General features: G+C 44.0%; 1 protein-coding gene across 12 annotated transcripts in view; it reads right to left on the bottom strand.

The window, feature by feature from the left end:
• Window positions 1-19,196: 19,196 nt before the first annotated feature.
• The window catches only part of LDB1 (LIM domain binding 1), a 336,398-nt gene continuing 328,606 nt past the window's right edge, over window positions 19,197-26,988 (bottom strand). For 6 of the 12 annotated variants that reach the window (XM_086922638.1, XM_086922639.1, XM_086922648.1 and 3 more), the window contains one exon: window positions 19,197-21,693. In XM_086922638.1, coding sequence (XP_086778764.1) covers window positions 21,463-21,693 — 231 coding nt within the window. In that variant the 3' untranslated portion in view covers window positions 19,197-21,462. The remainder of the gene's footprint in view (window positions 21,694-26,988) is intronic. The other 6 variants (XM_086922637.1, XM_086922641.1, XM_086922645.1 and 3 more) reach the window with 1 other exon arrangement.

Raw genomic sequence — 26,988 nt, 5'->3', positions numbered from 1 at the left:
ATACGGCAGCCGAGAGAGTTACTTATAAGGCAAGGGGGTGCCCCAAACAATTCCGGAGAGTTTGGTCCAAATGGCGTCATTATCACGGGCTGGATGGGGGGATGTGAGGGGTGTATATGCGGGGTTTAGGCCACCACACAGAGACAACTTTACAATGCTATTACTGATGAGATGACAAGATGAACTCGAAGGGAGACATGGGGCGCTGGACATTTGAGACTCTGAACGGTGAAAGAGTCTACTGGCTTTGCGGGGGGGGGATTTGGAAGTGTAACTGCTGCTATTTCCATGACTGGCTTGTTTATGTTAAGTTCTTTCGCGTATTGTTTAACTGGTTTATTTGGGGGAGGGAAGGGATAAAAAAAAGAAAAGCAGATACTCTGAACGCTCATTGGATGCTCACCCTTGTTTATAAGTTTGTACTTCCAGCGCATCAATGATATTTGCCGCCCGATCGTCGGGTTGTGGGCTAAAAGGCCGTGTGTTGCTCTACTTACTGTACGGTGCACTATTACTGGTGAATCATTGGACTACTGATTGATTATTGGTATCTTTCTGTGTGTCTGCAATAAAAAAAAAAAAAAGATTAGCGATTACATCTCTGCCTCTCGCTGGTGTATGGAAACATGTTCTATGGTACCCTTTGCTGAGAACACCTGCACATCCTTCTCCATGAGATGAAAGTGGTATGAATTCAGTGGACGACTGAGGGGTGTGCGAAATAGAAGGCAGTACCCTTCCCACTGGCCGAGAGAGTGTTGGAAAGCCTGGCCACTTCCTCCTCTGTTACGGGTATCTCTGCAGTGTCAAAAATATCAGAAGTCGCAGATAACACTCTGTGCTGCATCTTGTAGTGCCCTTATCTTCTCTCCCTCCTGTATCTGTGAGTATTCTAGCCGCAGAAGGCAAGGCAGGTGTCGCAGGACAACTTTCAGTGCTCTGGGAAGAGTCAGAGATGGACTTAAATTTCCTAGGAGAAAAACAAGCTGCAAAATCCAGACAACAATATATGGCAGGAGTATGCAGAGCATGTATATCTACAGTCCTACATAATATATATACATATATATATATATATATATATATATAAACTATAAAGAGATATGACTGAAACAAATAATATATAATAGAGGATATAACTTTAAAAAGGAATAAACAAAAATAATATTGTAATAATATAAAAATATATAAAAATCAAACATAAAATAAGGTAGCTAGTTTAGTGTTCTAGTTATAAATGTGTGCATGTATAGAAATAATTATGTAAATAGAAACAGATTTACATACAAAAAATGTATTAAAAGATGTTCAGGGAAGGTTGAAAGGCATGAAAAGATGTTTTGGACAAAATAACGCACTACATAGAAAAATAAAGATATTGTGAGATGTCTTTGAAAAGTGATTTGTGCAAAAGATGTTTTGGAAAGGAAAAGTTCACCCTGTAAGCACTTGTTTGCAGTGAGAAGTGCTGTTGATTAACATGGTTTGCATGTTCCTGCAATGTACTGTTGGGCTGAGGCATTTTTTTTTTTTTAAGAAGCGTTCACTTACTGGATGTTGAGTAACTCCCTCCTTTAGTCCACAATGGCCATGGACACCAACTCCGCCTTAAATAGTTTTTCACTCAGTGGGTAAAGGTTGAAACTGAGATGAAGTGTAGAGTGAGAGTAACTAAACGTGTCCTATGCATTGTTAATTGATTTATACGGAGTAAAAAAAGCATCTGCTAGCTTCAGGGAGGGAGGTAGGTGCATGTGAACCTCTAGCACTACACGCTACGAACTGATGCTTACAGGGTAACATTTTCCGTTCATAGCATGCACATGCTTTACATACACGGTAAAACACTTTCCTCCTAGCGGTGGCTAGTGGTCAGATGATGCAGATGTTTGAAGCAAAGTCCTTAATACAGTTTGGCCAATCATACCTTGTTGACAAGCTAGTAGGTCTGCTCTGCATAGTAATTCTTTGTCAACATGTTGGGCGTTTACTAAATAGCTGCTTTGCCGATATCAGCTAATGGGATGTTGTCTAAGACAGCCATTCTGGCTCACTTTTTAAGTGCAGTGAGCACTGAAGATGCAGGGAGTACACTTTTATCATTGGCGTGTCAAGTTTGAATGCATTGGTGATGCCTGCTTTAGAAATAGTGGTACAAAAAACAATGGTCCTAGAACCTAATTCACAGAGTCGGCTAATCAAATAACATAGTTAATTATAATTCATTAATGTAAATCGGAGCAGTGAGCAGATATATTTGGGACACGCTCCTTAAACCTATGTCAATTGTTTAAGCATCAAATGGACAAAGGGAAAACAAGCAACAAACCAAAAACTGTATTCACCAAGTAATTTAATGTACTTATGTAATTTAATGTACCTAATATTCAAATAATACAGACGGACGAAGGTTGCTCCAAGGGGGAACGTGCATGTAGGAGGGGTGCTCAGTGTGAAAATTCAGTGGCATAGAAGGAAATAGGAATTTCGTATTCTTTTTTAACAATATGAACGGTTGTCAATCACCGTCATGTACGGCCTAGCTACACATATGATACAAATCATTCAAGTTATTTACACAAGTACAGAATTGAATTCCAATTTCGCACGATGAGGAACACATAAGAAAAGTAAGTCTAGGCCTATCCAAGGGCGTCGACGTTTCGATCCGACTTAGGGCACATACCATGGTTAATAGGGTATATTCATCCGATAATTTGATCGGGCACTCAGTATTATTTGAAGTGTAGAAATGGTGAAGAAACACCGTCGAAATCCGTGTGTTAATCACGGTGAAAATGATCGGTGATCTGGAGATAGCAAGAATCAGTCAACCATTCAGTCTCCTTGTACGTGTAGAGTGCGGGCGGCCCCGTCAGTTAATTAAGGGCCCTAAATTATCTGATGATTATACCCTATTAACCATGGTATGACGTATAGAATTTGCTTGGCTCCCCATCATGCAATTCGCGGAGGGTGACTCAGCCACCTTCTCCCAGGTTGCCCTTCAGTTCCCTGTCCTGAAGAAGATCCGCACAGCCGAGCCCTCCAACCTCCTTTGTGCCCTAAGTCGGATCAAAACGTCAACGCCCTTGGATAGGCCTAGACTTACCTTTCTTATGTACTCCTTATCGTGCGAAATTGGAATTCAATTCTGTACTTGTGTAAATAACTTAAATGATTTGCATCATATGTGTAGCTAGGCCGTACATGACAGTGATTGACAACAGTTCACATTGTTAAAAAAGAATACGAAGTTCCCATTTCCTTTTATACCACTGAATTTCCTTCTTTTTCACTTACCAACACTGAGCACCCCTCCTACATGCACGTTCCCCCCTGGAGCAACCTTCATCCGTCTGTATTATTTGAATATTACTTGATCTTTCACCAGAAAATAAGTACATTAAATTACTTGGTGAATACAGTTTTTGGTTTGTTGCTTGTTTTCCCTTTGTCCATTTGATGCTTAAACAATTGACTTACGTTTAAGGAGCTTGTCCCAAATATATCTGCTCACGGCTCAGATGTACATTATCGAATTATAATTAACTATGGTATTTGATTAGCTGACTCTGTGAATTAGGTTCTAGGACCATTGTTTTTTGTACCACTATGTGCCCAGGTCCAGGACTAACCTTGGGTCAACCCCATTTTCTTTTAAATGGCCTGCTTTAGAAATAGGGTAATCTTTGTAGGGTTAGAAAAAGTAACTACATTTTGGTTAACCTTAAGGAAAAGCTTAGTACTATCAATATTGTACGAGTACCGGTTTAACATCTGAAGTGTGAAAGGCTCTTTCCTTTACAGAATCAGGTGGTGAAAAGACTATGGCCAACTCAATAGTCTGGTTAACGTGAAAAGATCAGACAACTAAAAGGTAAATGAATTGGATTTGGAACCAAGGACTACCTTGTCGAATAGTAAGAGTTGTAACTCACTGATCTGCTGGGCAACACTATAGCTACAAGAAAGGCCTCTTTGCAGGAAAGGAATTAGCCAGTTACTTGTCTGCAATTATAGTTTTGCAGCTTGAAACTCTCATCGATTCACATGCTTTGCACAATCCTGACATCTACTGGTTGGTTTTGGAAATTATCATAGTGTTCTCAAAGTTTCTTCAATTCGTGTTTGAGGTCGACATGTCCCTATGACATCGCCCATAATCCCACAATGCCCGTGTATGTGACCACCATTTTAGATTCTTTTTTTAATTCCTCTTTCCACAAAGCTACTGCTAGGGGGAGGCGAGAAGGGTCGCAAGTGAATCTAGAAGAGTTTCAACTGCAAAACCATAATTAAAAGTAAGTTAACTAGTTTCTTTTGCAGCATGAAATCTCTTCCAGATTCATATGCTTTCTGGGGGTTAGCAGGAGTGGAAGCTAAAATAATCCTTAGAACCTCCTGTCTCATCTCGACCTCTTTGCGTGAATGCAAGTCCACGCAGTAATGTTTAGTTAACATATGCTGCAAGGACCAAGTTGGGGCTTTGCATATCCCCTGAATGGAGAGATTTGCTGTAAAGGCCATCGTAGCCCCTTTTTTTCCTAGTTAGTGGTGCCTTTGGTTTGTAAAGTTAAGGTTTGCTTGCTAGCGAATAGCATAGCTGGATAGTTTGTACAATCCATCTTGCAACAGTATTTTTAGAGACCACTGTCCCCAAGAATTGGACTGAATGGCTCACAAAGAACTGTTGTGTTTTCCTGATGCCGTGTGTGGCTTGCAAGCAGTTTATGATTCCTCTCCTAGCATCTAAGGTGGGTAGGCTTCTTTCTGGTGCATTTATAGCTTTTTTGGAAGAAAGCTAGTATAGTGATAGTCTGACATGAGAAAAAGAGAAATAACTTTAGGTAAGAACTTAGTGTGTCCTCATAATCACCCTGTCATTGTGTATGACTAAGTAAAGCTCCTGTAGTGTTAGGGCCTCAATCTCACTTATTCTCCTTTGAGACAATATAGAAACCAAAAATTTTGATTTTTAGCATAGGGTGTCTGAGCGTGGCTTTATGCTTTGGCTCGAAAGGTGCCTTCATCAACCCTGCCAACACAAACACGAGGAGGGGGAACATATATTGCCGGAAAGTCTTTTTACCCCTTACATAAACTTTTTGATCTATTACACTGAAAATATTTTCTGTATGTGTAGGCCCTTTAAGTATTCTGAAATGGCTGAAAAATGTATTCTTATCAAGGCATATAAGAGTTTGCATTTTTTATAGATAAATCAAATACTGGACTTTAACAGTGCCCTAATGGATCATATCTTCCAATTGTTTAGATTTACACCAGGTAACATATCTTTTCCATTTCAGTCACAACACTTCCTGGTAGACAGTCTACAAGCCTTCCTGATAATTCGTAGAGTCCCCTTCGGTAGATGCAGGTGTTCAAAATCTAATTCAAGAACCATGCTGTCAATTGCCTCTCCCCTGGGTTTGGATGGAATACCCTTCCCTGCTACATGGTTAGGGTGTGTTTGTTTATTGGGAGCCCCATTTGCTGTTGTTTCAACAGTTGTTAGTTGTGAGAACCATGGTTGGTGAGGCCAATGCAGTGCTATGAGGATCACTGTCATGTTTGATATATTTTACCTTCTCTAGAATCGCTGGGATCAGTAGTATTGGTGGAAAAGCGCAAGCAAAGATCCTGCATAAACAGGACATTCGCCAGTGGACCTGAATGGTAGTGTGTGGATGCAAAGCACTACAATTTTTTGTTTTCTTCTCTTATGAAGAGCTGTAGGTCTGGTGCTCCCCATACACTGAAAATGTTGCCCACTATAGACTGTTTTACCTCCCATTCGCGAGTGAGGTTGGTCTGATTATGCCTCCTGCTTGAACATTTTCTATTTCGGGGAAATCCTTCGCTAGGAATAATATCTGGTCTGCTACGGCCCATTTTCAAATGTTCTAGGCTAACTAGTAAAGTAGGTGGGATAATCCCACCTCACTTGTTGATTTACAAAATTGCTGTGGTATGATCTTTCAACCAATAAATTACCTTCCACACTGTCCGACATGATGACATCTGAGACAGGAGAATTTGAGCACGAATGGCCTGCACTCTCTCTGCTGTAGGGTAAGCCATTACCAATTGCTTGTTTAGGTCTGCTACCAGGAATGTTTTCTTTGTTTGTGGGTTCATGGACTATTTTTCCCAATTAACTGTAAATACCAGCATGTACAGAAGGGACCTTACCATTGTGACAATCTCCTAGCAAATTTTTAGGGTGTCTGCTTTGACCAGCCAATCGTCTAGATATGGGTAGACATGTATGCCTGTCCTCCGGAAGTGTGCCGCTACCACTGCCACTGTCTTGGTGAAGAGTCTTGGTGCAGAATTTATCCCGAAGGATAGGGCCTTGAATTAGTAATGTTCCCCTTCCAGTACAAGTCTGAGGCATTTTCTGTGTGCTATGTGAATGGGTATATGGAAGTAGGTAGGCATCTTTGGGATCTATAGTTACAAAGTAGTCCTGTTCATTTAGCAGAGGGATTACTCCTGGCAATGTATAATTTGAAATCTTTGTGCTTTATATAGCTATTTTACGAAGCACATAGTGAAGTCTTTCTTTGGTACAGTGAAATAAATTGAGTACAAAACTTTGTTTCTCTCCCTTGTGGTACTTTTTCCAACAGCATTATTTGCTAGGAGCTCCTGGACACCTCTGCGTAGGATTTGAAGCTGTTCCTTTTTGCAATGTTGATAATTTGGTTGCTTTGTTGGTAGTTTCTGTATGTAGTCTATACAATATCCGAAATGAACGATATTTACAACCCACTTGTCTGTGGAAACGGCGTCCCAGTTTTGTTTTAAGGAAGTCCTTTATTTGACCCCTTACAGGTGCAGTGTGACTGGTGGGGAGGGATGATCGAAGCAGAGGCAGAGCTACAGGAGTTTCAAGCCCCTTGATTTCCCTCTGCCTCAAAAGTTCTGCCGGATTGAAGATTGCACCTCAGGCTTATAATTGGAGATGCACAGGCATGCGCGTCTTCTCCCGACTGTCACCATAGCTGGCTGCCATTGAAGGTTGACTTTAGGCATGAATTTGCAATGTTTCCCCCCATAATAATGCTCTACTATAGAATTCTTCATGGGGATGTGACATAAGGTCTTTCATAGCCTCCCAGTATTGGTGAGCATGTATATTTAAAAAGGCACTGGGATTGGCAATTGACCACTGCAGATCTCTCCATCTTCCTTCTTACTGTACCCATTCTTTTACTTTCTTCATCTGGTTGTTGTCCCAAGGTTGCTGGAGACATAGCTCTTTTCCTTGCTATGGAGACAATCAGCAAGTCTGATTCTACAGGTCCCTCTATAAATGTAGGATCTTAAGTTAAAGCTCTGTAGTTTGACTCTCCCTCTATAAAATTTAGGGTCCTGTGTGGAGGCTTTGTATTTTTTCTCTGTGTAACTGGCTTGGATGTTGTTGGTTTCGCGAAAACGTCCTTACCTGGCTGTATAATGCTAAGGAGCATGGGGAAATATTGGTCCCTCTTATAGGTGTGTAAGGGTAGATGTGCCACGAGGAGAAAACATGTCTCCTCCTGTTCTACCCCAAAGGCCTCAGCTGCCTTTTTTTACCACCAGTTAGTATGTAGAGATATCACTGGGACAGAGGGCCCTGAAGAATAAGATTCTACCTCCTCTAAAGGAGAGTGTCTCAACATCTTCCCATTTTGATTTGATTTGGAAATGTATAAATCGCACAATTGCCCTAAAGCGTCTAGGTGATGCGTGGTGAGGTGCCAGAAACAAAATGGAAAAAATTAGTTAGTGAACATGCAAGTTTTTTGTGCTTTTCTGAAGGAAAGCAACGTTGGGCTATTCTTTATATCAGTCGGGAGTCTGTTCCACAATTTCACTGTCCCCAGAACAAAGCTTCTTCCACCCCAATGCCCCTTGTTGAATCTGGGGGTTTGTAGAAGTGTGCTCTGCCATGATCTTAGATTTCTTGCTGGAGAGTACCAGGTAAAGTGCTGTTTCAGGTACTGAGGACCATTTGTGTGCAATGCCTTGAAAGCAAGGCATAAGGATTTAAATTCTATCCTTTTTTCCACTGTCCAGCAGCATTCTGGCAGCTGCGTTCTGCACACGTTGTAGTTTAAGCAGATGCTGTTTTTGCACGCCCATATAAAGGGTATTATCATAATCGAGTCTGACCAGGGCTAAAACTGTCCCAAGAGTTTTTAAACGGACTTTGGTGGAATGAAAGACCAAACTTTTCTAATTGTCTTTAGAATATGAAAGACCGTAGATGAAAGCTTGTTAATCTGAGGTTGAAAAGTCAGGTTATCATCAAAGATGATACCCAGATTCTTCAGCTTCTTGACTGGGACCATAAAATCACCCAGATCGGCTGGCCACCAACTATGCGACCAAAAGGATGTGTCAGAACCCAGCAGGAGTACCTTAGTTTTTCCCCTGTTCAGTTTTAGGCAGTTCGAGCTCATCCACTGATTCACACAGGACATACATCTGTTAAAGCGGTCAGCTGCTTCCTCCAAATTACTAGAGATGGACACCACTAACTGAGAATCGTCCACGTGGGAAATCACGGAGAAGCCAAAATGCCTAATTATATCATCCAAGGGGGTCACGTATATGTTGAATAATGTGGGGCCCAATGAAGAGCCCTGGGGTACCCCACATGGAAGCATTAACTGCTCTGATAAGGATGTTCCAGAGCTGAACATATTGTTCAATTAGGATTTAATCACTTTAAGGGCAGAATCCTTAACCCCTGCCCCTGAAAGCCTTCTGATCAGTATATCATGATTTACGGTGTCAAAAGCTGCAGATAAATCCAATAGGATCAGAGCGGCCTTGGAACCAGTGTCCAGGATTGCTCTGTGCTCTTCTGCTGCCATGAATTAGGCTATTTCCGTGCTATGCCCTTTCCGGAAACCATATTGCGAGGGCTCTAGCACATCCGTTGATTATATGAAGGCTGTTAATTGGATGTTTAGAATTTTTCCAGGACCATAGCAGGGTACAGTATCCTGGAGCTTGGTCTGTAGCTGCTGGTTTCGCTAGGATCCAAATGAGGTTTCTTTAAGAGAGGTAGAATTAAAACTGTCTTTCAAGAATCCGGAAAGATACCAGAGCTGGTGATCTTTTTGAAAATTATACCGAGTTGATCGCTGAGAGGTCAGGTGCCAGCTGAAATATTTTTGGGCGGACAAGGGTCTGAAGGTATTCCGCACCTTGATGTTCTTACCACATGGGATATCTGTAATATGTTTGGTGGATCAAAGGACACCAATAAATTGTCGGATGTAGGGAGTATATCAGCTGATATATTACAAATATAATCGGTGACCTTGTCGGTAAGGGATCTGTACACGGTCTCGTCCTTATCCTTGAAGAACTGTGCTAGTGAGTTACAAAATTCCTCGCTACTGTCCACGTTGGTTATTTCTGGTATTTTAACTAGCCTTTTTGATGTTACAACGAGTACTTTGCTAGAGTTACTAGCCTACAGATTTTTTCTGAGAAATAATCGCTTTTTTTGCAATCATCATTTTCTTGTAGTCTGTCATATAATGTGTTATCTGCTGCTCTGAATGCCTCTTCCACTGTTTCTCTGACTTTCTACAAAGTTGTTTCTGTATTCTCAGTGCGCCACAGAACCATGCTTCAGACTTTTTTTTGCCTGGTTGAGAAGGTTTTTTCTGGAGCTAATGTGTCTGCTACTGCTTTGATCCAGCCAGTAACTCTCCTCAGTTGTTGAATCAGGCTTTGAGTTTCACAAAGCTGATTGCAGTAACTGAGGGCAATGTTCCTCCAATCGCGCCCTTTTAGTGCTCTGTGCGGATTATCGGAACAAGGTAAATGATGTGTGGTGGTTACTGTAAACAATATGGCTTCATGGTCTGACCAAGTGATAGGCAGAACCTCTAGAATTTTCAAACCAGGATTAGATGTAAAAATGTTGTCAAATGTTTGTCCAGCGTCGTGTGTGGAGCGCTTGACAACCTGGCTTAAGGAGAAACTAGCCATCATATCCACTTAAGAGTTGTTGTGTTATGATCCTCTAAATTTTCTAAGTGGTAGTTAAAATCTCCCAAGATTGCCAAGTCCACTGTATCAATACTAGATTCGATAACAGGGCTGATGACTTCTGAAAAACTGTTTTTTGGGCCAGGGGTGTGAAAAGCAATAGTCCTTTGAAAGTATACTTAGGTGAATCTGAAAGATAGCAGTTCACTATCTAGGTTACTTTCTGTGGGGGAACCCTTTATTGTCAAAGTATCTTTGATGATGATGATTTCTAGCCCCCGCCCGTTTGTCTTGTGGAGAAGTGTGGCTCAGGGGTTAGAGGCGGCAGACCCGGAAGCTGAGATCGGCCCTGGACCGGAGTTCAATTCCCCGCCTCGACGGGGCTTGGGCTCAATAATTCCACGGACTCGATAATTCTCGCTCCGGTGCCTACTCGACTCACGGGTTCACACTCTGCGACTCTGGGCAATAGCTTGCTTAATCTCCACAACGGCCCCTCGCGGCGGGATGCCTGGCTTTCACCTTGTGGATACCCTGCCGGGGTTATCTCACAGGGGAATACCAGGACGGGTTCCCTAAGCAAGTGCTTAGATACCTGCGGTGTGGGTGATTTGCGCTATATAAATACATGTACATTTACATTCTTGTCGATCACTTCTGATAATCGTAAAACCTGTAGGAATTGCCAAAGCCAGATTGGAGTCGGAAGTACTATCCGCCCAGGTTAGGTGATGAAAGCCATGTCTGTCTTGTGAGAAATCATAATTTCTGTGAATTCTAGATTATGTTTAATGAGAGGCCTTGCGTTGAGGAGCATACCCAAGAAAGTCTTGGGTGTGGGTGTCTGTCGGGGACTTTCCTGATTGACACTAGTACAGGCTCTTGTTTTTGTAAACCGCAAATTGAATACGCAATGATTGCATGCTTTGGGCTCGCCTGGTAAGTCCAACAGAAGGCACTTGTGGAGCTTGTCTGACCTGTTAAGGCTCATTAGTGTGCTCCATGAGTATGTAGCAGTAGGCCCCTTACTTGGGAAGGAACGACAGGGGTTGTGGCCCTGGGCCCGGTCGGACGGGTGCAGACAGGCTTGCCTTTGGCACACCTTCATGCCATAACATATCCCTCCATCTTTTTATTATCGGGGTCGGCTCCAAAGACTTTCCTCCTCTTCACCTACCTTCATGTCCTGACCCTCTTCTGTGATTTCTTCCTGTTCCTTTGCTAGATTACTGTATGCGTCTCTTACGGCCTGTTGGTCGAGATTGTTTGAAGGGACTTATGGATTCCTCTAATACCCCCTTTTTCCTCATAGGATTCTCTATTTCAGTCTCCAAAGTCCTTTTCTTTTTCTCAACATAAGGAGGATTAGGCTTCTCCTGCGCCTTTCCCTTCGAGGGTGCCTCTCCCTCCTTTCCTTTTGCTGCTTGATTTTCCTTGTAAACCGAGGCACTGCCTTTCAACGTGTTTTGCCTTTCTGGTAGCATGCAAAGTGCTCTAATCTCCTTCGACTGCTACTTTCCTCATGTTGATGGCTTTGCCATACCTAAATGAGGCAGTGCTCAAAGAACCAGGCTGCGGCGTCCTGGGCTTATGTTTGATTGTTTTGTCTTTCGATGGATCAGATTGTTTTGGGTCATGTGGCACGGTGTGCTTGGGGTCTTTACACTAAGTTTTTACCATTTCAAAAATCTTGTGTGGTGCCTTGGTGTTCCACGTGGGCCTCCTGCGCCTCTTACTTGTCATTGGAGAAACCCAGTTCCTCCATCTATGGAGCATTTGCTTTCTTTATTTGAGAGTAGGAAGTCTCATGTTGACCGGGCAGAGGCCCTCCTCCTAGCGTTATGAACCACAAAGGAGACCAAGGAGTCTGGAGAGACTTTCACTTAGAGAAGGTCAAAGGGATAAGCACTACTTTTTCACAAGGGAATGGGACAACTTTGACTGGATATTTAATAGGGTCAGGGTGTACTAGTGCATACCCTTGAGCAGGTGCAAGAACTGCACACTACATTCAATCTTTAAGAGGATCTCCACCAGAAAGTCGTCTTCGTCCTCTTGTACGTGCATGGCGACTTCTTGATGGTGAATTGCTCTGAGTGAAGGCACAGTGTGCCATAACATCGTCTGGCAGGGATGGGTTGGCTACGTAGGGCTCCAGATTCAGGCCTTTGAGGGATGGAGGTGGGGAGGACTCACACAACTCCTCCAAGTCTCTTGCATCAGTGGTGAAGTATGGGGTCTCCCTCCACTTTAGGGCTTGCCTGGGTCCAAAAGAGAAGAGAATGGTGTGGTCTTTCCAGGGGATTCAGGTGAAGGTGATGGCAAGACTGAACCTGGTGGTGGAGAGTATGACTGAGGTGCTGGAGTAGGTGGTGAATGCTTTGGTATAAATGTTTGTGGACGAGGGCTTGTAGCCTTGTCCTAATTTCCCTTAGCCACTGCGTGTTAAGATGCTTGAAACGCAAGCTCCTGTTCAAGGGTGAGCCTCCATTTTTTTTTTATCAAAGCTAATGTGCTGGATGGATTTGGTGAATGTGGTTTAGCCAAAATCATGCCTATTTTGGGATAGATGAAAAGAAACTTCAAGTTCTGCCAGTTTCATGAGGATGGGAGCTTCTGAGGTCAAAGTCGAAGGTGTCCTCAGCATCGACTTGGTGTCCTGTTTCAGAGGCACACTCTACGCCAAATTTAGCTCCAACGGTGGAGGCTTTGTGCCGCTGACCAATGGTGCCTCAGGCTCTGAAGCCTTACCTCAATGCCAGCCGGAGCCAGAAGGCAGTGGTCTACCAGAGGCTGATGCCTTTTCCTGTCTTGCTCGGAGCTCAGTGTCCGGCTGACCGAAGTGGTGCTATGCCTCGTATAAGGTTTTTTAACTGGGCAGGGCTAAGGGGCAAAGAATCTATGATAATGGCTCATGGATATGCTTGTCGTCTCCTCTTTCACACCAAGCAGATCCTACTCACTGATAATGTCTGGGATAACAATCCCACTGCATTTTTCAGATCCAGACGGACCCCAAAACCACCCTCAGAGGCACCCTGATCTACCGACCCCTGGGACCACGCACACAATTCAGCGAGGACATCGCCGACTTCATCAGCCCGCATGCCCTCCCCTGCGCCGACTACATCCTCCTGGGGGACATCAACTTCCACCTGGAGAACAACAACGACCGCAACACCATCACCCTGCTCGACAACCTCGCCAACCTCGGCCTCAAGCAGCTGGTGTCCACCCCCACCCACCTCGCCGGACACACACTCGACGCCGTTTTCTCATCCAGCAAAGACATCACCTTCAGCCACACCACTGGACTCCACTGGACGGACCACAGCTGCGTCCACTTCACCTTCAAAAGAACGACGATCCACCACCACCAGCAACAGGTTGCTCGAAGAAGCTGGAACAAGATCACAGCCGACCAGCTCGCCGCTTCCCTGAGCCAGCACCCTCCCACCAGCTCAGCGAACCCCAGTCAGGCCGCCGACAACCTCACAAAGTGGATCAGCAACTGCGCGGACGAACTCGCCCCACTGAGGACCCCGCCCAGCAGACCCGGCAGCAAAAAGGCCCCATGGTTCACCGACGAACTCATGAGCTCCAAGAAGAACTGCCGAGCCCTCGAGAAAGCCTGCAGAAGGGAACCAACTCCGGACAACATGACCACCCTCAAGCTCGCCACCCGGAAGCACCATCAACTGATCCGCGCCACCAAGAAAACTGCATTCAAGGACCGGCTGGACAACAACGCACACAACTGCAAGGAACTCTTCAACATCGTAAAAGAGCTCTCCAACCCCAACGCCGGAAACAACGACATCACCCCATCGCAAGACCTCTGCAACTCCCTCGCCTCCTACTTCCACAACAAGATCGCGGACATACACAACAGCTTCAGCACTCAACCGACGAACGCCACGACCGACCCACCGCCCCCCACCACCACCCTCCGCACCTGGACTCCGATCAGCACCGAAGACACCGTCCGCATGATGAACTCCATCCACTCCGGATCTCCGACCGACCCCTGCCCTCACCACGTCTTCAACAAGGCCGACGCTGTCATCGCACCCCACCTGCGGGACATCATCAACACCTCCTTCGACACCGCCACCTTCCCGGAGAGCTGGAAGCACGCCGAACTCAGCGCCCTACTCAAGAAACCTACAGCGGACCCCACCGAACTCAAGAACTACCGCCCCATCTCGCTCCTCCCGTTTCCAGCCAAAGTCATCGAGAAGTCCGTCAACAAACAGCTGGCCGCCTTCCTCGAGACGAATGGATCCCTCGACCCCTCACAGTCTGGCTTCCGAGCCAACCACAGCACCGAGACCGCCCTCATCGCTGCCACCGATGACATCCGAACCCTGATGGACAACGGCGAAACAGCGGCCCTCATCCTCCTAGACCTCTCCGCGGCATTCGACACTGTCTGCCACAGCACCCTAGTGCAGCGCCTCAGCAACGTCGGAATCCAGGAGAAGGCACTGGAATGGATCATCTCCTTCATCGACGGAAGAACACAGAGAGTCCGCCTACCACCGTACAAGTCAGAGGCCACCGAAGTCATCTGCGGCGTCCCTCAAGGATCCTCACTGAGCCCCACCCTCTTCAACGTCTACATGAGCCCCCTCGCGGCCATCGCACGCCAGCACAACCTCAACATCATCTCCTACGCTGACGACACCCAGCTGATTCTCTCCCTCACCAACGACCCCGCCACCGCCAGAGCCAACCTTCACGAAGGGATGAAAGACGTAGCCGAGTGGATGACAACCAGCCGCCTGAAACTGAACTCAGACAAGACGGAAGTCCTCATCCTGGGCTCCTCGCCCTCCGCCTGGGACGACTCCTGGTGGCCCCCCGCCCTGGGCACCGCACCCAAACCAACAGACCACGCACGCAACCTGGGCTTCATCCTGGACTCCTCCCTCTCCATGACCAGACAAGTCAAGTCAACGCCGTCTCCGCGTCCTGCTTTAACATCCTGCGCATGCTACGGAAGATCTTCCGGTGGATCCCCACTGAGACCAGGAAGACGGTCACCCAGGCCCTCGTCACCAGCCGACTGGACTACGGCAACGCCCTCTACGCTGGAACCACCGCCAAGCTCCAGAAGAGACTCCAGCGGATCCAGAACGCCTCAGCCAGACTCATCCTCGACATCCCCCGACGCAGCCACATCTCCGGACATCTAAGAGACCTGCACTGGCTCCCCGTCAACAAGAGAATCACCTTCCGTCTCCTCACCCACGCACACAAAGCCCTACACGACCAAGGCCCGAGCTACCTCAACAACAGCCTCAACTTCTACGCTCCCAAACGCCACCTCCGATCGACCAACCACGCCCTCGCCGCCGTCCCCCGCATCCGAAGACAGACAACAGGAGGAAGGTCCTTCTCCTACCTGGCCGCCAAGACCTGGAACTCCCTCCCGTCCGACCTGCGCCTGACCCAAGACCACCTCTCCTTCAGGAAGAAGCTCAAGACCTGGCTGTTCGAGCAGTAGCAGCACCCCCTCCCCCCCCAAGCGCCTTGAGACCCTCCGGGTAAGTAGTGCGCTCTATAAATGTCTGTGATTGATTGATTGATTTTCAGTGTGCCCAGTGCCTTTCCATCTACTGCGTTAATGTCTTCTTGCAATGTACAGTGAGGCATGAGTTACAATTCGGCTCCCCGTCATCAGGGTAGAGGAAGAGACTGCAGACACAGTGATGGCCGACACAGGGATTCTGGTCAATACACGATGGGTAGAATTGGAAAGGTGTGCATTTCATCTGGCAACATTGTCTGAGAAAGTCCTCCGTGGTTGAAGAGGGCAGACACATTGATGGCAGGGTGCCATCAATCCGGTTATCAAGGTGATCAGTCTCAGATAGAAAAAGTGATTAAAATCTCGAGAAACAGGCATGGTGATTGTTCCCGGTTGCCAGAGCCAAAGGGTAATAGCTGGGCCCGAAGTCATCATGAGAAACATGTTGGCCTCTGAGCCATAACTAAACATGTACAAACCCAATAGCCGAAAAAAAACTATCTAAAGGCAGTTGGTGCCTATGTGCATTGTGGACTAAGGGAGGAATCACTCTGCTGTGCAACATGTTTAAAAATATATATAATGTTATTCTGATTGGTAGTCATGAGTGTTTTGGCATACATTAGATTCAAAAGTGTATATGTTAGACAACCTGGGCTGTGTTACAAAGATCAATGAAAACAATTAATAGCACAACTTCACTACAGCGGAAATGCCAATAAAAAATGGTGTACTAAGGTAAAAGTGGAAACAATCTGCACCCTCCAATTCTACACTGCAGTCACTACATCCTTGATGTTTGTTTACATGCACTGCTTCTTCAGCCATATTTGTGAAATTGAAATATTCTGCAGGCTTTTGTGGTTTTGAAGGGTCTGTTAGTTCGTAGTCGTTGAAAAAGTGTGCCAAATTGAGCTGACCCATGGAATCCAAGATTTATTTGAGTTCCGAGCTTCCAAATTCGCCATTATTTCTCTCGTATTAGTAGTCCCTTTTCTCCCATTTTTTCTTTTTTGGGGCGTGGAAATGTAGGTATTTCTGTGCCCAGTGATCTGGCCACTATTTCCTTGCTGTAATACTTCTAAATCTGCTCAATGTAAGAAATTGGGTTTTTAGTTAAGGGGGTGACTACCCACCTTAAGTAACAAACACAGTCCTTTTCGGGGTGAACCAGTGAAGTCACTAAATTATCCTGAGGTTAATCCCCCGGTTGCTACGGCACAGAGAAGACAGGCTTAAGTTAGAGGCAATTTGTAAAGTATTTATGCAGGGCCTAAACAGTAAAAAAATCCCAAACCAATTCAGAAAAATAGAGAATAGTTTTGTAAAGAAAATGCACTGAAACGGCAAAAATACCATAAGGGGAACCATAGATATGATTTGTTAGATTTGTAAGTATAGTTTTGTTATATGAGGGGTGAAGCTCATCGGGTTCACGTAAACTGGGCAGGACCCTAGTTAGTGATCCAAGAGCAGGACAACCTATCAGGGGCTGCACCCCAAAAATGCACCAGACGGAAAGAGATAATTGTGAAAAAGACCGATTGTGCCAAAAGTTTATAGTTGAATTTTCGGCATAAATGTCCAAATATCCAAATGTCATATGTATTTTTCTGTATTTATTGTGACCATCGGAGTTCAGGCCTGATAATTTCACAGCTAACATTTGTTTCACCCATATGGGTGGCATGGCTAGAGATTTTATCACAATAACAATTCCAATCGTCACCCTGTAGTAATTCTTATAAGACTCTGCAAAATAGGGGAAGTGGAAGATAGTCTCTGCGGTCAGACCGGTTCTCCTATTTTGCCGAGTCTTACGAGAAATACCACAGGATGCGGATTGGGATTGTTATTGTGATACTTGCTTTGAAAAATCCTTAGGCATGCTAGCCATATGGGCGAAACATGTGTTTAATGATCCTTTGTTATCAGGCTTGAACTCTGATGATCACAATAAATTCCGAAAAACACATGACTTTTGGATATTTGGACATTTATTCCAAAAATCATACTATAAACTTTTGGCACAACCGGTCTTTTTCACAGTTATATGTTTAAGTAAAAAAAGTGGAGTTCCAAAGTGGGGAATGCAAGCAAGTTGTAGCAGATGAAGGACTAGACAAGTGTTGGAAAGCGGTATGACAAGGTTTTGGTGAAACCGTTGGTTTTTGGAAGGAAAGATTTTAATCTAGCAGCCAGGGAAGGTCCCTCACCGGTTGGATACTTTTTGATGCTTCCCCCCGCCCCCGATCATGATTTCTTCATTGTCACCGTTTTATAGCTCTTATTTCCTGAGTGGGCAGGGCTGAAGATGAAGAGGGCTCCATAAGGCCAGATAAAGTTCCAACTGAATTGGATTTGCTGCTGCAGAAAAGCTCAGACCAGGAAAAATCTGAATTACAAGCCCTGCGGCTTGATAGGTTTTGTCCCAGTCCCCCAGAGGTCTTTGGAGCCAAAAAGTGTCCAAGTCACAGGTTTTTTAGTGGTGCTAGGAAAAGTCCACCCAGACCCAGTCAAGGGTTTCAGCACCTCATGATTAGCACCTAGGAAGTCGGGTCTCACACCAGCAGAGGTCACCAGCAGAGTCCAAGTCGGGTCCAGTTGGAACTGGTCAGCTGGAAATCTTCAGGAATGGACTCCTGTCGCTTGCTGTGTCCTTGTAATATCAAAAAGAGATTAGTCTTATGACCTTTTGAGTTCACTTCTTTGTTACGGGTACAAAAGAGAGAAGGGTCTCTGCTGGATTCTTCTCAGGTCTCAGACAACAGCTTCAGTCCTCTTCTGAACTTCCAGAAGTTCTGTGGTGTTCTAAGAGGGTACTGGGGGTGACCCCATTTATGTCTGGCAGCAGCTTGTGGGTGGGAGAACTCTTGGCCCCTCCCTACTCTTGTGCATAGCCTGTGTGGTGTAATTGTTTAAAAGGTCTGCAAAAGTAACAGAGAGCAGGAGAAGTGTATCATGCCAGCATGTTCCCAAAATAATTTAGGGCACTGTGAAGAATGTTGATGGTTGCTAGCCATGAGCTATATAAAGTTTCTCACTCCTCCCTGTGACTCATTTATCAAGTTACAGCTAGCATTTTGAACATCAAAAAACAAGACTGACTTCTCCAACTTTACCATACTTAATGGGAGTCTGACATTTTGTGGTTTCCTTAAACAGCAAACACAAAATATGGGTTTATGATGGGACATCCCAGATCTAGGGGCCCTTGAGCGACTATCAAAACATTCATGCATAGTGTTTATCATATTGTATATACAAGTATCACCTGAGATGCAGAAACTATCTGGGTACTTGAAATATTGAGTCAAAAAGTGCATCTCATATCTCACGAGTCATGAACAAGAATTAACAAAAAAAATGTTCTTGAAGTTCCATGCAAATGAGATTAATTCATTATTAGTAGATGTTATCTGACTAGATCTAACGAACATTTCATGCCACAGCTTTCCATGCCAGATACTTTGTATCAATGCCAAATAGAGGTGTGCAAGCTAGTGCGGAAACCTGGGACTAATGAATGCATGGACCGCTCTTATTTATTGAGCTTGGCTTCAAAAACCTGTAGGAGTGGCTATTCGCATTGGTTTATCTAGGGTGCTTGGCTTCGAAAGCTGGAGAAGCGGCAATTAATGATTCAAGGAGAACAACATGAAAATGAAAACTCATTTTATTGGTACCGTACATGACTCAAATGGCACAGACTATGCAAATGAAAAAAATCCTTTGAGTAACTCCAATGTTGGCAGAGTCTACAAGGTGATTGGATGGGGGTGGGGTCTACACGTCACCATTTCACACAGAGAAAGAGACCAAGATTATTTAAAAAGAAATATGATTAAAATCGTACCTTCAAATAACAAAAATATATACATGTACATATATATATTGTACAGGCCCAGGGGTTCTCTGAAACACCTGTGTTGCCCAGGAACAATAAAAAAGTGAAAGGTGTCTGACCCTCTTAGAGGCCACAGAGCATTTGGTTGCAACACGTTAAAGTCCCAGTACCGGCTTATCAACATGAAAATGGCACACGTATCTGGTGACCATAGCTGCTCCCCGCCCCATCCACTCCCTGTGCCTTTTTATTTTAAACTTGCATGAGCCCCAGAGGGTGGAAGGGAATAACAATTCTTTCATTTATTTCCCCCAAACATCTAAGGATGCATTGCTTCTAACGATAACACAATAGGACCAGCATGACACACTGCTTCTACCGGGCGTATATTCACAAGCGGGGGGCTACACACCCCAAGAGGAACAGGATTAGGGGGTGTGGGAAGAGAACAAGCACAAAAGCTTACATTTAGGGACAGAAGAGAAAAGTACTTATAAAATGTGTTTCTGTGTCTCGCTTGAAGGATTAAAAAGCAACTTTGCAAAGTCTCTCCTTGGTTTGAAGCTTTCAGATCTGTATAAAACAAGACCCACCCCCCAGAGATACAGAATAAGCCAGTACAAAATCAGGACAGTGACCTCATTTTTTTAACTTACTTTTTTAATAATAATAATAATAATATTTAAAAACAAGAACAATAATGTCAAAGGAGGTACTGGGAAGCTGGGACCGCAACAAACCGAAGGGCCACTGTGAGAAAAGGAGATGGGTATTCCTGCCTTGCAAGGCTATCAATGTGCAGCAGAGAGCAGCTAAAAAGGGGGCGTGCCTGATGGGTGGATGTGTGGAGTGAGGTGGAGAGGGACAAACTTCTAAAAACATGGTACAAAAGAAGTTGGAACACTAAAGATAACTTCACATTAACACGGTTAATCTTGACCAATTCTGTTTTTAAAACGCTTCTTTACAAGAAATTCATACCATTTGGTTCATAAAGTGAAAAAAAGCATTGATACATGTTTTTTCTGGGTGATTTCATAAAATATCCTATGAAATGTTAAGTTGTCGCCAGAAGGCTCCGACCGCTATGGCGTATTTTGTACGGAAACGGATGTGTACATCAAATTAATGTTTCGCTTTAGAGGGAGCGGGGGATTCGGAAAGTTTAGTCCCCAATGATACCCCTGTGTCCCAAGGACTACTAGACAGAAAAACTACACTCCGTTATTTCTGCTGTTACAAATCTAACATACATGGCATATTTAGACATGCATGTACATCAAATTTAGGTCTCAGGAATTTGAAGAGAGGAATTTATACTCGTTTGACACGAAAACAGGACTGTATCGACGGGAATACTATTACCTTTCTCTATTCCTTGAGACAGTGGTAATGTGTCTTCTAACAGGCTCACAGGGATACCACTACAAGATGGTATTTAAGAGGCAGTCCCTCAATGAGCCGCCTCACATCTACTAGTTACTGGACATTTCCAAATAGTGGTCAGTATAAAATAAAATCCACTTACACAGGAATAAACACATGTTTGTAGACAAAGAGACAAACAAAAGAAATGTTTTGTAGGGGAAAGATTTCTTCCTCTCTCTAGCTCTGCTTCAAACACTGGAAACACCGAAATGTAAGGAACGACAAACGGTTCACCGAAAAATAATAATTAAGACAAACTTTATTAGTTTGCAAACATGGACCTGCAGGGCGCTAATCTGGGTAGAGGAGACACTTCTGGAGGGGGCAGTTTTGTGCAAGGATAATCTGGAGGATTCCCAATAGTGCCTCCACTGTGACACTGGTTAACAAGCTCCCGCCACACAAAAATTCGCTCTTTCTCGGTTTCTTTGACAAGCCTTGCAGTTGGCTAAAGACAGCCTAATCTCCAAGCTCACCTGCAGTCCTGAATCCCACAGTACCTCTCACCTTCCTCTATCAGGTTTGCAGTTTTATTTGCAGTTGGTTTGTTTTAATTTACAGGTAGATACGTTACAACTTTTCAGAGTCTCCCCCCCACCCTATTTCTTTCCCCAATCTCAACGACAACTTCTCCTACATGGCCTTATTTTTACTGCGACGCCTGTGAAGTTGGGTTCTCGGACTTGCTCTCTTGGCTTGAGGGTGGTTTGCTGTTCCATGGGCTGTTGGCACCCAGGGCGGGTGAATTGTTGAAGCTGTCTTCGTCGTCAATGCCATTGGCAGCATCAAACTGTGTGTTCTCCAGTCGTGTGATCAGCCTCTCATCTTCATCCCCAAATTCACCTCCCATGAGGGTTGGTTCTCCCACCACCATTACATCCTGAAAGGGAAGAGGTCCCGAAACATAATCAAGGCAAAGGTGTGTCCGTCCTTAACTTCTCACAGTACAGATTACTAGCCCATAAGCCTGTCACTTATTTGCTTTTACAGTATGTGATGTAATCAACATATATATGCATGCAGAGCTGCTGAGTTACTCAACTCTGCCACCAGACCAAGGGCAAATATGGGCCCCAACTTAAAGGGTACAGTCTAGCCAGTGGATTAACCAGCTCACATTAAGTAGGTAAACAGGTAGTTGTAATACTAATCTGCGATTTCTTTTGATACCATCACAATATTACAACTAATCTCAGAACACATTTGTGAAAAAACATTTCTCGACTACACATCTGGCATGTAATAAAATGATTAACTCCAATATTGAAAATGACTTGCTATATGTGTAGCGATGCCTTTGGTCTATTGTGTCTGCAAAGTGCAAACAAGGGCAACAGTAGGTGTATAAAATGCCACAAGCAATTTCATGTAAGACACAAATTCCAAACATGGAGTAAAGGCCTGGAATAAGAACCCTCTTCATTGCTCATATATCAAGTTATATCACAACGGATCAAAGCCTGATTTTTCATGAAATATAACCCAAGGCACAGACTATGAAGGCAGCCATACTTTCTGTAGTCTAGCAGAGCCGGCTTTATAGAATCTACTTTCCTACTTCACCCAAACCAGACATGGCGTATGTTGGGTTAATAAAACCTGCTGCCCACCAATGCAATGCCTGTGCGGATAGTGGCCCGCGTTGGACTACGTTGGAGTAAGGAGCACATTTAATTCATTAGAGCTTAGGAATGTTGGGATCCCCACTGAGGACAATGGAGGGGCTCCAGGATTAAAGTGGGTGGCATAAGCAGAGCGCCAATATTCCAATGTTTATCTTTCTCTTTTTCCCTCTTTAATTTAGAACATTCTACCCTTAGTGGGTGGGACGTTCTAAAAGCATTTTAGCCCTCCTGTCTCAGGCTATACTGGTTGCTAAAGTCCCTCGCCTTGGTTATAGGCCCAAGACACAACACTGGTTCAGGGCTTTTAACAATCAGTACAGCCCTTGGAAGCAGGCTATAATGAATTACCATTTTTCAAATAGCAGTCTGCTCAGACAGGCAACGTTCGGAGAATGTATTAGCTGGTAGTGAGGAGGATCTACAAAGAGGAGGAAGCAGACTTTCCTAGGCCCTATTCCTCGATGTAATAAAAAAAGCTTCAGAACACTGCGGCCAAACAGTCCTCAATGGTGTGTTTTGAAAGAATTATTTTGTTGATATGCATGTCATGTCAGTGATTATACGAGGCAGGAAGTGTGTTCTGAGCCATGGAGCCTTTCAAAGGTGGTCCTTTCAGAAAGTGAGAGGACACGGACTCCAGTTGGACCGACAGTAAGAGGTAGACCCAAGAATGTTCAAGTGGAAGGCGACCAAAGACTGAGAGACCTTACACGACTGGATGCCCGAGGATGTGACACTTGCACATTTTTGGGATGTAGGCTGAGGATACTCAATAGTCCGATGAAATGGCTTCTACGCATGCTTTATGCAGGATGCGAGAGCCAAGAGATAAAGCATCTCCAAAAATTACTCTTGCACAAAGCACTATATTGCCCATTTGGAACTAGGTATAAGAGCAAGGGGTGGTGGCTAAGGCCTATCCCTGAGTTGTCCAGTAAGAAATGGTGATTAAAAAGAAACAAAGACAGGAGTGCGCTCTATAGGTCTCAGAGACACAAGGAAAGAGCTACTCTTAGCAAACTTGCTTGGTTCATCAGAACTGGGATACCAAAGTGTACACTGCAGCAAAGTGTAGGGTCCAACAACCAGAACCCACACACATGGGTTGCAAACAAGCTGCACTGAAAATTAAAAAATAAAGATGTAGCCTTGATTTACAGTATTAAAGCCATGAGAAGCCCTCAAGACAAAAAGGCTCAACAGAAAAGAGAACCAGTGCGAATCATAGTGCAACATCCGTGCAGAAGCATACCAGTAAGGCCAATGATCATGTAATGAGTAGTTTTACAAAATCGCAATGGGGTCGTGCTTAATAGCTTCCACTAATGAGACTGTGTTGCGGCTTAAGCCGTAACTTGAATTTGAAATCATAGCAGTGAATGCAAATTATTCTGTGCCCGGCAGGTCTACATTTTAATATGAATTCAAGGGTAAAAATATCCATAAAGGAAAGTGTACATCAGCCGAAAACTCACATAATTGATGAGTTTCTAGGATACAGACCAGGTCAACAGCCTTTACCACACATGGCCTTTACCACGCAGTTTTTTTTTATCATGCAGGTAAGTAAAGGGTATAGGTTTTGTACCTTTACCAAGCAGACTGAACAGGTAATGGTTGTTAGGGGACTCGTTTGTAGCAATATTGTGTGTTATATTAGCTTAAATACAAAAATTAATTGTTGTCCAACTCAAATGGCCAGCCACCAAATTAAGCCATAAATAATACAAGGTTATTTTAAACACAATAGAGAGGCAGCTTCGGATAAAAACTTGAGTAACGGCAAAATGCTATTAGATCATGAATAGATGAACCAAGAGGTAATTTTCTTTGTTTTTGCGATTCTTTCTTCAAACATCTTCTGGTTGAGGGAAATAATTTCCCGTGCAGCCAACACGTTTCGTCCAGTTAGGATTTTTTGTAAATTTCTTAAATAATGAAATGTGACGTGGAACATCATTTTAACAGCTTGTCTCATATTGCATATATATAGATGAAATGTAAGAAATAGTGTTACAATGAGTAAGTAATGTAAGTTATGTTTGTATATGTTCGCAGCCCTGAAGAAGCCCGTACCTGGGCGAAATGCATTGGCTGTACGGAAATTTTTCTCAACTAGAAGACATTCAAATAAAGAATTGCAAAAACTAAGAAAATTACCTCTCAATTCTTCTATTCGTGGGGAGAAGATAAAGCCTTACGGCTAGAGCGGTCGACCTGGAAGCTGGGGAACCGGGTTCGAGTCTTGGCACTGACGCTCAACATCTTGTGATTCTGGGCAAATCACTCAATCTCCCCGTGTCTAACAAAAATTAATGTGTCCTCATGTAACAAAACTGGTGCTCATGCTCTGATTCCCGATGTCTCGGGTCTAGTTTGCGCTATATCAAACTAAAAAAATAGCATTTTGCCCTTGCTCAAGTTTTTATTCGAAGTGGTCTGTACTGTGTTTCCAAAAAATACCTTCACCAAACATACTTTACCATGTAAGTATTTTTTTTTTATATATATAATTCTAAATTTTGTTTTATTAAACAAGGGGGTAAGGTGCAGATAGAGGTAAAGGGAGGTAAGGGTGATATTCAGTTTTACGGGTGAGTAGTGGTAAAAAGAAGTAAGGGTACGTTTAGGCTTTAGGGATGGAATGGGGTAAAGGAAGGTAAGGGAAATTTTTAGACTTAAGGGGAGGGTAGCGGTAAGGGTAAATGTAGCATTATGGGGTGGGTAGCAGTAAAGGGAGGTGTGGGTAGAGCTACAATTCGGGGGGAAAAGGGAGGTTAGGAGTAAAAAAATAAAGGGGTTTCCCACAAAAATGAAAAACTCAAATATATAAATAATAATATATATATATGTGTATATAAAACCCTAAAAATGTGTGGTAACCTCCCACGATGTAATGCAACCCGTGTAAAAGTGGTAAAGCCATGCGTTGTAATGTCTGCTGTTCCTTTTAAATAGCAATAATCGATTATTATGCAGATTCTGAATCTACATATTAAACGTATTCCGATAGCAGGTGGGATGTCTGGAAGGTAGAGAAAGCCCTCCTAGCCTACGTAAACTTGCGACCATGTGACGTGAGGCACTGGAGTGGAGAATCACAAGTGAAGAGTACGAGTTAAAAATACAAAAAAAGATTCACGGCACCAGTAAGTATGTGGGGAATGCCTTATGGCATACAAAAATGCAGTGAAGTTTGAAAGCGAGTTTCATCGTTTTGATAATGGAAGATGTGGTTTTCAGAAAGATCACAATTTTGCGAACGAGTTACTTCAGATTTGTAAGCTTTTTCAACGTGTGTGCTTGGACTATCCACCAGATGGCGGCAGAAGCAAACCTGTGACCTCTTTGGGAAAACGAATGGCACGGGTTGAGCAGCTGACAAACATGGGACAATCCCATGTTTGAACCACGAGGGGAGTCAAGATTCAGACAGTTAACGTCGGGAACTTAAAAGGGAAATATAGCAGCAGGGGACATAAATAAGAAATGTATTTCTTAAACCTTATACAGCAACAAATGTCATGTGTGTTGCTGCGTTGATCCAACATAGCAAAATTAAAGACGAGGACGGCCAGCAGCGTTTCAATGTATACATTTACAAGAAAGTGAGTAACTATATGCCGGTATCTTGTTTTGGGTTTATTTCAGGAAAAATCAGGCAAGCGTTAGTTACTTCACATGACAGAGAACCGAACAAACCGATGACGTGAGAAAAAAACAAGCAAAATTCCACATACACTCAAAAAAATATTAAATGCTTCAAAAGGCAGTTCTGTGTAAGCTGCAGGATGAGCTGGGGAGTGCTGCTGGGAGAAGAAGTAAAGGTCTCCCCGCCCTAGCTCGGCCTGCCAGCCGGATGCACCAGGCAGAGGCCTCCCTAGTAAAACTATCTGAGGACGCCTCGCCTCCGACGGTGCACCGCTCCTGTCCCGGGTTTCTGTTTCATTGCACAGTGCACTGTGCGAGTTGCAGGCCTGCTTCATTTCCTTGCTTTTCTCTGAACTAACAAACTTGAGTGAAAACAATGATTTGCAAAAGTAAGGACCAGGCCGGGGGCACCACATCCTTGCAGTTCTTAATTTGTAAAATAAATAAAAAAAGTGCCAGGGCCCTAGTCAGGACGCCACTACAGGTTGCACCACCAATTGACCCTGCAAGAGTTGCCAATGACAGTGTCATCATAGCTAACTACCACACTCATACAAGTGTGACAATTCAAACTTTAAATAAACATTAAAAATGACTAATGCATGCCGCCCATGCTATTCTTATAGCTTTGGGTGTGAGGTATTCGTGATTTTAATGTATACTTAATTATTAAACAACTGAACTGTTGTTTTCCTCACAAATTTATACAAAAAGCGCCACCATGTGGAAGACTGTTATGAGAGCCGGTGTGGACTATAAAGCTCCGGTATTCAGCACTGGAAACCACCAGCTCAAATTGAGCAGTGCATTCTTGATTAAATGCCCTCATCTGGTGACCCTGCCCTCTGTGGCCTGCTTTTTGTCTGGATAAGAGTCAGGCAGTACAAACTTGCATATGC

The sequence above is a fragment of the Lissotriton vulgaris genome, chromosome 5 (assembly GCF_964263255.1).
Source record: "Lissotriton vulgaris chromosome 5, aLisVul1.2, whole genome shotgun sequence".
Taxonomy (NCBI): Eukaryota; Metazoa; Chordata; class Amphibia; order Caudata; family Salamandridae; genus Lissotriton; species Lissotriton vulgaris.
The sequence above is the reverse complement of the archived record's forward strand: the minus strand, read 5'-3'. Positions and strand labels throughout refer to the sequence as shown.